At 38.9% G+C, this 17,156-nt stretch overlaps 1 protein-coding gene across 8 annotated transcripts in view; it reads right to left on the reverse strand.

Moving 5' to 3' along the window:
• LOC122548542 (talin-1) overlaps positions 1–17,156 on the reverse strand; it is a 257,387-nt gene that overhangs the window by 48,589 nt on the left and 191,642 nt on the right. For all 8 annotated transcript variants that reach the window (XM_087989771.1, XM_087989742.1, XM_087989756.1 and 5 more), the window contains 6 exons: positions 11,178–11,386; positions 8,824–8,943; positions 8,109–8,306; positions 6,827–6,966; positions 5,507–5,600; positions 823–912 (listed from right to left, as the gene is read on the reverse strand). In XM_087989771.1, the coding sequence (XP_087845897.1) occupies positions 823–912; positions 5,507–5,600; positions 6,827–6,966; positions 8,109–8,306; positions 8,824–8,943; positions 11,178–11,386 (851 nt within the window). The remainder of the gene's footprint in view (positions 1–822; positions 913–5,506; positions 5,601–6,826; positions 6,967–8,108; positions 8,307–8,823; positions 8,944–11,177; positions 11,387–17,156) is intronic.

The following is a 17,156-nucleotide window of genomic DNA, read 5'->3' on the forward strand; positions in this document are numbered from 1 at the left end:
ACTAATGCACCTAACACCAAGGGCAATTTGTCATGGCCAATTCACCTAACCTACATATCTTTAGACTGTGGGAGGAAACCGGAGCACCTGGAGGAAACCCACACAGACACGGGGAGAATGTGCAAACTCCACACAGATAGTCGCCTGAGCGGGAATTGAACCCTGGTCCCTGGCACTGTGAGGCAGCAGTACTAACCACTGACCCACCGTGCCGCCCCGTAGCATACAGGAAAAACATGTACACACATTAGATTTGTTTCAACCAAACTAAATAATTGACAGCTATTCTCTGGTTTATTTCACAGGGAATTGTCTTAACCAATCTGAGTTAACCTGCTTGGTTTAAAACAAACAAAATTGGCGGTTAACTGTCAGTCATTGTCTACCTGACACATTCCCAATTAGCAATACCTCTCCTAATCACAGTCCACTTGCTAACCAATGAGAACTCTCTTCTCAGAGTATAAGCTTCATTTTCCCTTTATACTGGTATTTCTTGCAAATTGGCCTGTTAAGTGCAAGTTGAAAGGTGTCAACAAAAGTGTATTTATGTTCAACAGTACCAAATTACTAAAAAGATACTTTGTTAATCATGCACTAGAGAAATTGAATTGCGCAGTAAAAGTTAACATAAAAAGTGCCAGTAATATAAAGAAAATAAACTTTTTTTGTCAGTAATATACCCATAAGCATGTATCCCAAAGTTAACTAAAATCAATTGTCTGTCAAACAAAATAGTAAAACTTGCAGGTTGATCAAGTCAATAAGTAATGTGTACTAAAGTCAATTGATCTTTGATGAGCAAAGTATCCACGTGCATACCTTGGAATTTTCCATCACGCTGTCAATGCAATCAAAGTAAGACAAGTCATTGATGGCCTCAGTAGGATGATCCAGCATTCCTCGGACAGTCTGTAAGAAAAGAAAAACATTTCAGATTTCCGTGATATTTCAATGAAAAGAGTACCAAGAAAATACATCATAGCAGCACATTGTCTGGTACTACTGCTATTTTGCACAATTAAATCTAAGCACAGTATAACTGCTGCTCATTGCTCATTTTAATTAATTTTAGTTATGTAAATCAACTTCCTCAAAGGATTGGTGGGAATTAAATTTGCTTAACCCTTAGATCGATCTTACATTCACAAAATACACAAATGGCCTATTAAATGTGATAAAATAATTGAGACAGAGGAAGAGAAAATGGAGACTACTGGAAGGTTCCCAGCATGATTTTCTTGAAAAAACAAATATTCAATCGCTACTAATTTGACATCCTTATAAGATGAATCTGTAATAAAAATCAGGAGTAAAAGCCAAAACTCACCTTTTGGTAATCTAAAGCAATATGAGACCAACCAGAGGTTTCCAACATCACAGATGCCAGTCTCTAACCAATTAAATTCACTCCACATGGCACCAAGAAATGATTAGAGGCACTGCATTCTATAAAATATATTAGCTCTGGCAACATTTCGGCAATAGTGCTGAAATAGTGTGCCCTTGCACTTGCCACATCCTTAGACAAGCTGTTCCAGTACAGCAAAGACACTGACTTCTACCTGAATGTGGAAAATTGCTTACTGAGGATTGAACAATGTTCAGGACTACTCATGACTCCTCAGATACTGAAACAGTCCATATCTAAATCCAGCAAAATCTGGACAATAGCTTGGTTTGGGCTGACAAATGTTATTTGCCCATTTATACCGCACGGTGCCAGAAACTTTGAATGACATTCTGTTACTAAGTCGACCAATACCAACATTCTGGGGGGGTTACCACTGACCAGGAAGTAAGGACTAGCTATATAAATATGGTGGCTTTGACAGCAGTTCAATCCTGTGAGCAACTCACCCTCGATTTCCCAAAGCCTGTCTGCTATCTACAAGGCACAAGTCAGGATTGTGATGCATCTCTCCTCACTTGTCTGGATGAGTGTAGCTCCAACAATACTCAAGGAGTTTGACACCATCCAGGACAAAACAACCTGCTGAACTGACATCACATCTACAGACATTCTCTCGTTCCATTGCACAGTAATGACTTTGCACACCTTCTACAAGATGCACTGCAAAGATTCACCTATGCTCCTTAATTGGCACCTGCCAAACCCATCCTCTCTATTTCCATCAAATGAACTGTAGCAGTTCAAGGTGGAAGCTCACCACATCCTTCATGTACGCAACTAGGGTTTGGGCAATAAATGCAAGCCCATCCCTAGACCCCCACACCTGAAATAATTTAAAACAATACATGCACATTGAACATGCCCTAAGAACATAAGCAATTGACAAAATACATATAATACAAACAATTACAGGTGACTAACCGCTGACTCTGCCAAGTGAGAATGAACATCCACAACACATGCTTCCTGCAGTCAGCTGAAATCCAGAAGTTAAAGTCTTTCTAGAGTTCTCCAGACAGCAGCTCCAAGAATTATTTTATTTTTAACCCCGATTTTTCTTCAAAATTGATTTGTGTGAAATCAATTCTGATCCGAACAGTCTCAATATAAAAATAGCTGTAATTTTTCACGGTTACAGCCCACACACACCAGATGCACAACACATTTCTTCCTCTCTCCAACTAAGTGTTAGAGAACTTGATTAATCAACAAGAAAGTTGGCCAGTCTCAAATCGCCTTATATTGCTAAAAGGGGAGTTTTAGCTAATTCCACTGATTGCTACTACTGATTACTAGGAGGAGGATAACAAATTGGTATCAATTGAATATTTGTTTTTTTTTAAATTAATGTGCAATTAAGAGAAAATGTAAATTTATTTGGTCAGCTTAAATTGCAGAACAAAAACTTCTGCTCCACTTTCAAAAGTTACAGGTTTAAAAAGGGATAGCACAACAAGGTTATTAATTTGTTTAAATGACAAAAAACGGAATGGTGAAACTTTTCTCCACCAGACTGCAAGCATGCAAACAGACAGAAGTGTTTCCCAAGGATTTGTATTCTTATTGATATATATTAATGACCAGCAGCTCAGTATTAAAAGGACAAAATTTCAAAGTTTTACTTATAAAAGACCACATGGCCAGAAGAATAGGAACAGGAGTAGATAATTTGGCCTGTTTCACCATTCAATAGGATCATGACTGATTTGACATTCTTTATGACTACATTTCCTGCATTTTCCCAGTCACCCTAGACTCTTCTACTCATCAATATATCACAACCTTAAATATACATAAAGGCTGTGCCCACACAGCTCTTTATAACAAGGAGTTTCAAGGACTCTCAACTCTCAGAGATCATCCTAGTGAATCTTCTCTAAACTGCTTCCAATGAAATAAACAGCTCTCAGTCCTCCATGCGGTCTCACCAGCATCTTAAACAGCTGCAAAAGGACTCTGCTACTCATAACCAGCCCGCTTGAGATAAGGGTCAATATTCCACTAACCTTCCTGTTTATCTGCTGCACCTGTGTACTACCTTAGTTTCATGCTCAAGTACACCCATGTCCCTTTATAGAGCTTTCAACAGTTTTTCTCCATTTAAATGTTATTTGCTTGTTCAGTTAGGAAGGGAGAACAAAACAACTTCACATTTTCCCACATTCTACTTGATTTGTTAACTTTTGCCTGCTTAATAACTTATGTCTCTGTAAACTGTCTGCATCCCTCTTGCAAATTTGGTTACACTACATTCATTTCCTTCCTCTAAGTTGTTAACGTATGATGTAAATACCAGAGGTCCCACAGATCACAGGTCGTCAAGCTGGTTCCTAAGATGGTTGGGAACCTTAGGAAGTGTTTTAGAAATGTAAAACAGAGAACATCCATGGACTGGGTGTTAACTATTTTCGATAAAGTCAATCTGAAATATTAATTTTATTTAGTGTCTCTATAGATGCTGCCTGGACCAGACCACTTCTAGCACTTTCCATGTTTGTTTCATGTTTCTAGCAGTTGTTTATTTGAATATCTAAAGTGCTCCAGATCAGGCTTCATTAAGATCTTACAATATTAAAAATATTACATCCACATTTATTTCCAGTCAATATTTGCCATTATAAATGACCATGTTTACATTTACAATAGGAATCAACCTGTTAAATCTCTCATGCTGCAATGTCACCCTCCAGCCAACACTATAGTTTTGCTTCTCAATTCCTCAGTCTTTACTGTATCAAATCTCTTCATTATTACAAAGACTTTCAGAATTTTTTCAGCTATCTAAACTTAAACAATATAAACCAAATTTAGAGAACCTGTCCTCATGATTAAATAATTTAGAAACTGGGCATCATTCTGGTGAATCTACTCTGTATGCTCCTTTTTGTAGTCAAAACTGAAGACACTGTTTCGCATAGTGTGTGTTTTGCGATCAAGGCTCTGAATAACCAAAGCATCACTTCCTCATTTTCCCCAGTTTTCTTATCAGGCAGACAAAAATCTGAATTTACAACTTTTTAAAAATAAAATGTGCTTTTGAAAAACCCTTTAAAGCTATTTTGTTTAGACAAATCTAAGTGCGTTGGAAGTATTATTTTCTAAATCTGATCACAGCAACCAAGCACCACCTACTCTTTGTACTTAAGCAATCACTGCAGTCATGCTCTAAGTTCCTGACTAAGTATAACCACAGAGCCCAAATAGCCATAAGAAAGTAAAAGGCCTCACAGCAGGTCTTATTTGATGAGGTAGTCTACCGAGGGCTACTTAAGAGCCCATGGTGTTGGGAGTAGTATATTAGCACGTACAGACGATTGGCTAACTAATAAGAGTTAGACTTGGGATGAAATGGATATTTTAAATGGTATATAAAATGGATGGCAACCTGCAAAGAGTGCACGAATCAGTGCTGGGGCCACAGTTATTTGCAATATTTATGGGAGACTTGGATAACAAACCTGAAGATAATAGGTGGAAGGCAAGTAATGAGGATGACACAAGGAGCCAACTGAAGGATATAAACTAGCTAAATCAATGGACAGGAACTTGGCAGATGGAAAATGTGATCAAAATGAGGAGATATGCATTCTGGCAGAAATAATAGAAGAACTGAATATTAGTTAAGACTGCAAAAAAACCTGCAATACAGAAGGATTTGGGAGCCCTTGAGCATGAATCTTAAAAATAACTAGCATCTAAGTTCAACTGATAATAGTGAAGGCAAATGGAATGTTGGTCTCTATTTCAAAGAAAATGAACATAAATTATGGCACCTTGGTAAAACTAGGTAAGGCACAAGTCAGACCGCACCTGGAAAACTGAACAGTACTGGTCCCTTATTGAAGGAAGAATATCCTAGCATTTGAGGTTCACTAGGTTAATCTCAGGTATGGAGGTAAAGGTTGAGTAGGTAGGACTTTGCTCCTGTTTTATGGTCTCGTGAATATGTACTAGCACTTAAACATCTTTGCATGGCCTGTAAATTATGAAACTATGCAGAAATTGTTGATTTAAACTGAAAAAATAAATTCTCCAAAGACCTTCTGAAGTACACACTGAAAACACAAGGAATAGCAGCAGTTCGTTACTTACCTCAAGCTCACGGAGAGCATTATCACATTCCTTCTGTCCTGGAGCTTGCTGTGTGCACATTGTAATCAGCTGATTGATGCTCTCAGTCACAGCTCTACATTGTAAAAAACACACAAAACAAATAGTTTACAACCATGTATAAAATTCACATTGCAGCTGAATTAAATTGCAAACGCCAATTTCCATATTCAATGGGTTAGACTTTTTGCAGAAAGAAGCAAGTCTGAAATGTATGGCCTAGATTTTAAATTTATGCTTGCCTATTTTTCAGAATTTTAAATCAATTTTTTAAATCAGAAAAATCATATCAATCTCTGCCATTGCTTGTTTAGGAAATAAATCATTTCATTGGAGACAGTTCCCTTCAAAGCTTACATATTTTCCAAGCATCCAGTTAATTTTATTAAAAAAGCAAATGAACATCATTTATTTGTGTGCATAGAGTCAGAATCATACAGCAGACCCTTCGGTCCAACTCATTTGAGTCAACCAGACATCCCAATCCGACCTAGTCCCATTTGCCAGCATTTAGCCCATATCCTTCCAAACCCCTCCAGATCATATATTCAACCAGATACTTTTAAAATGTTGTAATTGAACCTGTGTCCACCACATCCTCTGGGAGCTCATTCCATACACCACCACCGTCCATGTGAAAAAGGTGTTTTTAAATCTTTCCCCTCTTACTGTAAACCTATGCCCTCTAGTTTTGGGGTCCCTAACCCTAGGGAAAAAAACCTTGCCTATTCAACCTATCCATGCCCCTCAAGATTTTATAAACCTCCATAGGGTCATCCCATAGCCTCCTACACATCAGCGAGAAAAAGAAACTGGATGTTTGAATTCACTTGAGGCTCTTTGTATTTCCTTTATGCATTGACAGAATAGCAGATTGTGCTAAGGCTTTCACAATGGTTTGGATAAGATGCAAAGGTTTTGCCTCTTTAACCACAGCTACTGTAAAGGCATTGGTAGCAATAATTTGTTTTGTAGCATCTTAAAAAGTTGCTGAATTTGACAGCTGTTCTATTTCATTTTCATGCAAAATCACAAAATTCTCTTCCTGAAACCAGTTTTTCTAAAATCAAATGAAAGTTTTGTTCAAACGATGTTGCATTTTCAACACTGTTTCTTTTTATTCCAACTTTTACAGTTTTAGCATGATCCCTTTGGCAGTACTACAGTTGTTCACACAAGACTGTTACTGTGCAGGATGAGTTACAAATAACATGCCAAGTTAGGGCACTGGGTTGCAGAAGACTGGCCATTTAAGGAAGCAAAACACAAAATATCAAACACAATTACTCATTTCAGGCTTACCGTGCAGCTGCAGCAAGTTGATTTTTGATGTTGGGAGCAGTCGGATCAGCAGAGAGCGCTTTGGCTGCTAGAAGCAACTTGCTTGATGCCATTGAAATACTCTTCAGATTTCCAATTACCTGAGCCTGGTCTTCTTTGTCCTGTGGAAACACAAAGGTCAAGTGAGAACCAAAATTAAAATTTTGGTCAAATCCATGTGTTGAATTTTAAAACAGACTGAAAAAGAGAGGACAGATTCTTGAAATATTTTCATGAGCTCTCTCACCAGTATTATGTCCACCCCTCTTGAAACCTTGGTTAGGGTATTTATTTTATTAATATTTGTCACCATCCACTAGGTTGGCAAGTTGTTACTATTCGTGCTAATTCTAGACTTTCAATGGGCATCTCACCCAGTTATCATATACAGACAGGACAGTCATGTTGAGACTTGCTCTCATCTGGTGTACGTCTGTGCTCATTTATGTATCAGCCTTAAGACAGAGATAATGGAAACTTAGATAATTTGCCCTGTAAAAGCTCCATGGCCATCAGCTAACGCATCAATTTTGCTGCTCTGTGTAGTAAACATCCATGCTAGTCAAATGTCAGCTTGGCTCAATCTCTGAACATGGAGGCGAAACACAGGCTAATGTCATTTTGCAGGGACAGTGAGTTTGATATCATTGATAACCCAAAAAGCATACCAAATCCTAAAAATGATTATGCACAAAGAAAAAATTAATTTTAATAGTTTGTTAATAGCTGACAGAAATAAGTAGTTTAAAGCAAAGTCATTAAAATAATGAGTGATGGGAAATGAAAGGAAATGTTTTAACACTGGGAATCATTAGAATATATTTTGCACAAATGATTATGAAACCAGCATCTATTACAAATAAATTTGTACCAATACATGAAAAGGAAATACTTTTTCAGCAAGGTACATGAAAACAAATTGAAAAGTGAGCACCAGGAAAAGCTTCAAGTAGTCCCCTTCTGAGCTGAAACATCCAAGAAAATCTGTAAAACAGCCGAAAGCTATCATAATGGTATTAGGTGAAATCTTCCCTACTAGCAAATGCATGTTTGACCATCTAATGAGCCTGCTTTTTAAATCAGAAGTGAAATGCTACGCGACCCAACTCATAAAAGAGTATTATAAAACCACACAACGTATGAGACATTGATTGATCAGAATAGGTGCAGTTTTGAAGTTTTTCCTGTTGGACCCCTTTGGAAGGTTTAGGTTGTCAGACTAGAAACTGTTTCATCTATAGCACTGCCTAGTAAAGTTTCTTACCTTGGACTGACCAGCCATTTCAACACCAGCCTGTAGGAATTCATCAAAATCTTTGCCAAATTTGCCAGACGCCTTTGCCAGATCTTGTGTGGTTCCACGAGATGCTTGAACTAACTCATTGGCAGACTGATTCAAACCAACTGCTGCTTCATTTAGATGCCCTTGAGCCTCTTGAAAGTTCTTGGCACTTGGTGGGAACTAAAAATTAATCAAGTATTTATAACATAATACAACCTCCTCTAACACCTACAAAAATAAAAGCTTTCAAATTTGGTATGCGTGTTTCACAGACTACTTTGTGCCAAGCATAGGCAGAAAGATTTCATACATAGGATAATGAAACATGCATATGACAATGAAATTTAAAACAAACACTTCTGTAAAGTTAAATTAAATGTCCTCCCTGCTTTTGAAAGCGCAATATGTCAAAATCTAAGATCCATCCTTAAGGCAATGTTTAATGTTACAAGAGTGCCACAAATTCAACTTTGATAAGAGCACTAAAATTGGTTGGCTAATTTCATAAAGTGATCTCAAAGTACCAGTTGACCCAATCTCAATATTTTATACAACCAAGTTAATTTCTTCTTAGGTTTCTAAAGTTGTCTTGACTGAAACTGATCTCTCTCGGGGTAAACTCTAAGGTTAGATATATTTAACATGTTACCTAACTTTGTATCACCAGTTTTATTTACAAGTTGCCTCGGTTACTTACTGAGCTTGCAAGTAGTCTTTTGCTGGCCTCACCAACAGTTCTTAAAGCTGCATCGACATCTCTTTGGCCCGGCAAGCAATTCACACATCTGTTCAGAGCATTCGATACAGCCTTTGCCACCTATGTGAAGAAAAGTGAACGATCATATATCTGTCTTATTAGGACACAATTAGCGCTACCTTTCTTTTAAAACAACATAAAAGACAGACTAATCACTAATGGTCTAACTTTAAATTTTTTATTTAGGGTGTATTACACAAAATATAGACAAAACAGCATGATACAGCTGCACAAAATAAAATGCTATAAAACAAGAATTAACTTTGGGAGAAAAATGTGATATGTCTCTGTGCCAGTTAATAAAGCTTTATAAATGCTGGTCTATAGCATAGTATGAACATGTAACCAACTGAATGTAAGAGGTGATTTGCATTGCAAAGTTTGCTTCTAGGTAGAGATTTACTAATTGGTTCACCTTAGGGATTCCAGTTGTGATAGTTGTTTGCTTCTAAAAGGTAGCTCAGCTGGGGCATAGGACTTTTCGAGCCAGAGTCATACAACATAGAAACAGACCCTTTGGTCCAATTGTACCATGCTGACCAGGTTTCCCAAACTAAACTAGCCCAACTTGCCAACATTTGGCCTATAATCCTCTACACCTCTCATACATGCACCTGTCTCCAACTAACTTACACAACAAAAGTATTCCACTCTGCTAAGCATAGCGAGTTTCTTTCAAAATCTAACAATCTTAAAGAATTAAACACTGAAAGAGTTGGTTAAGATATTGAAGGGATATGAAAGGGATTGGTTAGATCAGTTGGCTGAATGGCTGGTTTGCAATATAGTGTGTTGCCAACAGTATGGGTTGAATTCCCACACCGGTTGGGGTTACCATGAAGGATTCTCCTTCTCAACCTCTGCCCTCGCCTGAGGTGTGGTGAATCTCAGGTTAAACCACCACCAGTCATCTCTGTAATGAGAGCAGCAGCACTATGGTCTGCTTCTACCTTTTTACCTATTAGATACTAAATACCTGAAAACACCTGTAACATTTTAAAGGCAGAATTTATTGTAAAGGATAGATTGCTCAAAATAGATAAATTGATGAACATGTTTACTTGTGGATCAAGACAAAGGATTGTTATAATTTATACATGAGACTTGGATGAAGGGACAGAAGTTCTGGTTGCTAAATATGATGATAACACAAAGATGGGAAGACAAAGAATTGAAAGGAGACGACCAAAGGATAGGGGCAGGTTAAATGAGCAGGCAAAGGTCTGGTAAATTGAGCATAATGTGGGAAAACGTGGATCTGGCCAGTGTGGCAGGAAGAACGAAAAAGCATTTTATCAAAAAAGGAAATTGCAAAGATACAGAGGGACAAGAATGTCCTAATGCATGAATCACAAAATGTTAGCATGCAGCTACAGCAAGAAATCAGCAAAGCTAACAGTATATTATTAGACATAAAAGTAGGGAGCTTATACTTTAGCTATACAGGGCACTGATGAGACCACATTTGGAATACTATGCACAGAATTGGTCTCCTTAATTAAGGATGGAATAAATGCCATGTAAGCAGTTCAGAGAAGCTTTACTAGATTAATATTAGAATGGGCAGATATTCTTATGAGGTAAGGTTGGATAGTCTAGGCTTAAATCCACTTGAGTTTAGAAGAGAGATTTATTTGAAACAGAGATGAATATGAAGGATCCTGACAGGATGGATGTGAAAAGGATGTGTCCTCTTTTGGGCAGAATCTAGAACTAGGGGTCATCGTCCAAAAATAAGGGGTTGTCTATTTATGACACTATAATAAGGAGCAAAATTTTTAATAAGTTTTGACTCTTTGGAACTCTTTCTCAAAAGGTAGAGGTAGCAGATGCTTTGAGTATTTTTAAGCCAGACTCTTGATAAGCAGTGGGGGGAGAAACCTACCAGGATTTGGCAGGAAAGTGGAGTTACAATCTGCCACTGAATGGTGGAGCAGACCCGAGGGGCCCACTGACCTACTCTATCCCTTCAAATGAATTTGATGGAGAACAGTGACAGTGACAACCACCCTTCTCCCCATTCCATCTCACTTGTCCTAATGATGTTCCCTCTAAACTGGATGCCAATCAGCTACTTCAAGGTTCTATGCTTGGTGATTGGCTGATGCCGCTTGCGGCACTAACTCTCCATTCCAGAATTCGCTGTCATACACAAACTTAAAGTTCACAGACAAAAACAAAATTAAAGGGAACACTGCATCTTATCCCTACTGGTGCGAATTTCTCACCCACTAAGACTAGTCTGGTCATACTGACAAAGACAGCATCAAGAAATAACGCTTAATAACACCAACCTGTGCCAGTCGCTGCTGGTTTTCAGGATCATTTGGTTTTGCCATAGCTTTCCGAGCCTCTTCAATTAGATTACTGGATTTATCCATAACATCACCAGCGCATTCCAGCATGGCAGTCTGGGCCTGTGGATCAGTAGTATTGGCTGCAACACCACGTGCAGCTGAACCAAGGGCTTTTAAGGCTTGAGCAACTTCTCTTGAGGCCAATCCTGAAATGGAATTTATCAAAATCTCACATGATTATTATTTTCGTTTGACATTTGGTCTTTTCAAGTTAGCCAATGTCACCAGGAAGACTTAATTTCTATATAAAAGCATAGTATGGCAGATGCTGAAGATTTCAAATAAAAACAAAGTGCTAGAGAAATCCAGGAGGTCTAGCAGCACATGTGGAGAGAAACAAAGTTAACACAATGTCATATCAGATTCAGATTCTTGTGAGGCAAGGATATCAATCAACTTCTGCCTTAAAAATATATAATGATCTCACCTCTGCTGCCTTCTGAGGTAGGGAATTCCGACACTGCACAACTCTCAGGGGAAAAAAAATCTGTTTTAATGAGGGTTACCCCTAATTTTAAAACAATACCTCCTTCCACATCATTGCCTGCAGTTTTGCAGTGACCTACAAGATGTGACCTTTATCTTTCACCTTAGTATTTATCACCTCACTCTGCGCCAACTGTAATTTTCCTCTCTTATCCCTCCCAATTTCTAATATAGTCAATTGACCTGGAATATAAATCACCACACAAATATCAATTTCTTATTTTCCTCTGACCTGGAATGAAGTCAATTGAGAATAATTTCCATCTCCATTTCTCCCACCACTATGCAAACTGCTACCTTGGCAAAAGTTAGGCAACACTTTGGCAGACAGGATTAAGGAAATCCCCAAGGGATTTTATAAGTCTATTAAGAGCAATAAGATTACAGGGAAAGAGTGAAGCCTATTAGATACCAAAGGGTCAATCCGTACAGGGAGAAAGAGGACGTGGGTGAGGTCTTCAATGAATACTTCTCACCTGCATCACAAAAGAGAAAGACATCATACCTAGAGATTTCTGTCTGGTTGGAGAGGTTTTAAAGATTTTAAGATTAATGAGGAAGTATTAAATGTTTTAAATAGGCTTAATTAAATGTACACAAATCCCCAGAGATGCATCAATTGCTATGGGAGGCAAGAAAGGAAATTGCTGGGGTTCTGGTGGAGATAGAACAGTAAAATCCCTATAGTGCAGAGAGACACACAATTTGGTCCATTGAGTCTGGCACTTCTGAAGAGGATCCTATTTAATATTTCACCAGTCATAGGTGAAGTGCCAAATGACTGGAGAATAACTAACATGGTTCCTTTGTTCAAGAAGGGCAGTAGGGAAAGGCCAGGAAAAGTCCAGTTAATATGACTAAGGGTCATGTCAATGGTAGGGTATTTCTGGGGGAAAAAAATTAGAGGAACAGGATTAATCAACAACAGAAAGACAGGAATTGATCAGGGATAAACAACATGGATTTGTTGGAGGGAGATTTGTGAGCTAATTCACCTAAATCTTTTGAAAAGGTGACTAAATATATTGATGAAAGTAGTGCAGTTGATGGTTGTTTACATGGACTTCAGTATGGTTTTTGAGAAGGTCCCATATGGAAGGCTGATCCAAAAGGTAAGATCCCATGAGACCCAAGGGAAGTTGGCAAACTGAATGCAAAATTAGTTAACAATAAGATGCAAAAAGGGGTGGTAAAGGGTTGTTTTTATGAGTGGGAGCCTGTGACCAGCGGTATATCACAGGGATCAGTGCTGGGACCTTTGCTGTTATTATGTACATTAAAAACTTGCATGTGAATGTTGAAGGTATAATTAGTAAACTTGCAGATGACAAAAATTAATGGTGTTGTTAGCGAGGAGGATGCTCTCAAAGTACAGTCTGATATTAATCAGCTGGTAAAGTAGGTAAAGCAATGGCAAATGAAATTTAATCCTGATAAGTGAGATGATGCATTTTGGGAAGTCTAATAAGGGAAGGATATACCGAGGAGTATTAAGGAACAAAGTGTACAAGACCATAAATCCTTGAAGGTGCAAGCACAGATAGATACAATGGCGAAAGAGGCATAGGAGATGCTTTCCTTCATTAGCTGGGGAGTAGAACACAGGAGCAGGGATGTCTTGTTGCAACTTTATAGGGCACTGTTTAGGGCACAAATGGAATATTGTATGGCGTTCTGGTCACCACACTATCGGAAGGATGTGATTGCACTGAGGAGGATGCAGGCAAGATTCACCCGGATGTTGTCTGGAACGGAAAACCTCAGTTATGAGGAGAGACTGGATAAGCTGAATTTGTTTTCCATTGAGCAGAGGGGGCTGAGGGAGGTTCTAATTGAAACATACAAAATTACAAGAAGCATAGAGAGAGTAGATTGAAGAATCTTTCTCCCCATGGCAGATATGTCTACAAACAGAGGGCATAAATTTAAGATGAGGAGTAAGTGGTTTCAAGGGGATCGGAGGAAATTTTTTTCATCCAGGTGGTGATATAAATATAGGCCACACTGCCTGAGGGAATGACAAAGGCGGGTACTCTCAACATTTAAGAAGCATCTGAACAAGAGCTTAAAATGCTAGGGCATAGCAGGCTAATGATCAAGTGTAGGTAAATGGGATTAGTAGAGTCAGAGATGTACAGCATGGAAACAGATCCTACGGTCCAACTTGTCCATGCCGACCAGATATCCCAACCCAATCTAGTCCCACCTGCCAGCACCCAGCCCATATCCCTCCAAACCCTTCCTATTCATATACCCATCCAAATGCCTCTTAAATGCTGCAACTGTACCAGCCTCCACCACTTCCTCTGGCAGCTCATTCCACACACGTACCATCCTCTGCATGAAAAAGTTGCCCCTTAGGTCTCTTTTATATCTCTTCCCTCTCACCCTAAATCTATGCCCTCCAGTTCTGGACTCCCTGACGTCAGGGAAAAGACTTTGCCTATTTACCCTATCCAAGACACAGTGGGCCAAACAGCTTGTTTCTACGCTGTAAGACTGACTATTCTTGATCAGCATGACTGAATAGCACACTTGTGTTTATTCGCTGAGCAGCACGCACAATTTTCCACAATACGAACAAAAAAAATCACGAGAACACCCCTTGATTTCACTGCTAACGGTTCAGTTAATTTCAGTTAGTCTTTCAGAGTCTTGTGTTTCCATACTATGCCTTCAAATAGTGAAGTTTCCTGCAGCAGGATGAAGCAGGAAGATATAATTAAACTGCTTTCCTGTCAAGCAATTTTGGGCAGTTTTTTCCGGTTGATGAACAGCAAGCGTAGCAATCCAAGCAGTTCCACATATTGTTACAGCTGTTGGTGATATGCTAACATCGGTAGTTGCCATCATGAATGAATTTGTTTGAGTGGTTGAACATCTGTTTTACGAAAGGATGCACCAACCCAAAGGTCATTTTCGTGGGACGACCAATTGATAAATCTTCTTGATTTTTGTTTACCTTGACAAACAACAAGGCTTGCAGAAAGGAAGTGAAAGACCAGAGATGACATGTAATAAATGTATGGTTAACAGAAATTTGCCCCCCAACTTCCTCTCTCAGTTGGAATGACCAAAAAAGAAAGAGTGCAGGATATTCCATTCTGACAGAAATGGCAGTTTATACATGACCGATTGGGAAGATTTATTATTTTTAAACAGCACTAATCGAGATAGAGGCTCATTGTACAAATGAATTTGGGAAGAGAAATTGACCAAAGTGAATATATTTATTCACTGGTACATTCTAAGCACCTTAGAAAATAAACTTTCATCTCGAACCTCAACAAAATGAAGCAGCCATATTAATATAACCAAGTCACGTTACTTCCCCTAATGGAGGAATCTTGAGAATATGGTGGGATGTGACATTGGCTACAATGTTAGAGAGCACCCTGCATCACCTGTTTCGAGGAAGGCCCTTGTGCTGCTCAGACATTTGTTGCCAATGGTGGGCCAGCTGCTGAAAATCAAAGTCCACCAAAGAAGCCCCACGACTAAGAGCTACTGACCAGAGACTGATTACTCTTTTATATGCAGCAGCTCCATCAGGAAAGCCTTGGTTACTGCCATAACTACACCCAGTCAAGTACCCAGATCAAAAGTGGACTCAGGCACCGCTCAAGAATACAGGTGAGGAGGTCAGCAATAAGAACAGTGGGGTGGTTCTAAGCAAAGCCTCTCCTCTCATCAGGCATTGGATTTGCTCGACATGCTCCCCACACGATAAACCCCACTCTTGCTGCTAAACCTGCCTATATCAAGTGGAGGTAGGAAGTGGCAGGGACTCATGTGTCACACTGCCACCTGATTAAATGCACTGAGTCATCAAATTTGCCACAGAGGAAGCATAACATTTTGTCTAAAGGCACAATTTGAAGTATTTTACAAGACTACAGTTTGGAACCTTAGAAAACTGGTAAGCTAGTCTCACAGTTCCATGGAGAAGAGGGTGGGTTGTTAGGGACAGTACAAAGTAAGGACATTCCATCCATGCCATAATCCTGCCTTCCATTACGCCAGTGTTATATTTGCAACAGGCTGAGAGGAAGAGAGAGAGAAATGTACTTGCCAGGTAGTAAAACAAGTTAGCATGATTGAAGCCAACAAAATTTTAGTTATCCTTTAAGTTTAAATATTCATTAAAAACTTGAAGGAAAATAATACAGTCACAAGAATTGTTAAATGTGTACACAGCTCTTGAATAATAGATGCGTTCAAATTCTTGGCATAAACAAAAAGAAAGTACATATTGTAATCACCTCTCTTTAGCCACTCCCTCAGAAAAACAAATTAGTTGAAAATAGTTTCTACTCGAGATCTAAACAGAAGTTCTAAAATACTCTATGCCTTTTGTCTTGCAGAATTAGGAAAAACAAAAGCATATTATCATCATACACAAAACAAAATCAGAGGAGCATTCTGTTGCACTTTGGATATTTCTGCACAGTGCATGTGCACAAATGGCAGTTCCTGAGTTTTGTAGGACTCTATGGGGATACTCAAGCTGCTTCTGCCAACTGAGTGCTCAGCCTGGGCAGTCAATCTACCCCAAGTCTAGTCTTTTGAGAAAGACTGAGCATCATATCTAAAAACATCCAAATGAGTCACAAAGGACATTCATAAGTAAGTAACTGATATTACCGTGAAATATGCAAATTGTTACAGGTATCAGGAATTTCATAGCTGTCAAAGTCATTTGGGAAATAGATTTTCTGAAATTTATGAGTATCTGTGCAAATAGGTGGAAGAAATTTGTAAAAAATGTTGTGACTAACAGTTGGCCAGCACACCATTACCTTTAACCAGCCAGGTGGGGCTTGACAAACTTAAAACAGGTTTAATACACTTGCAAGATCTTAGGATGAGCCTCATGCACACAGCAACACCAAGGCAATAACTATCTGCTTTTCCAGTTAGGTGTGGCCATGCCCAAAGCCCTGGCTGCAATTGCAGACTTAAAGCCAGGTTTAAGAGGCTAAGGCATCTTACCACTACTAACGCCTTCGCTCTGTCTTTCGGCTGTGATTCTCAGTCTTCCTTTGTGTATTTAGGTCTTCTAGCTTTATTTTGTCTCACCCCTTCTTTGTTTTACTTTTCAGCTCCTTCACATTGATTTCTATAGGTGATCAGCAAGGTGTACATGTAACAGAAAAATCTGCCCAGAGCTATAGTCAGTTCAATCTGCATTCTTTTGAAGGTGCTGTTGGCAAATAGCGGACATAAACACCTGAAAGCCACATTTTCAGGTAACAGTACAAAACACTTAGAGAAAAATAATTCTGGCAGAGCTTAGGTTGAGTGATCTGTGATGTTTTGAGGCCGACAGAGGACAGCAATTAAGTACAATGGGGAGGGAATTGAACCCAGAGGCATTTACATGTATGAAAGGAATACAGTGACAAAGATGACATGGTTGTTCCAATGGAA

This window comes from Chiloscyllium plagiosum, unplaced genomic scaffold, assembly GCF_037043375.1.
Source record: "Chiloscyllium plagiosum isolate Xiang-an unplaced genomic scaffold, Cpla_swu_hap1 HiC_scaffold_1, whole genome shotgun sequence".
NCBI lineage: Eukaryota > Metazoa > Chordata > Chondrichthyes > Orectolobiformes > Hemiscylliidae > Chiloscyllium > Chiloscyllium plagiosum.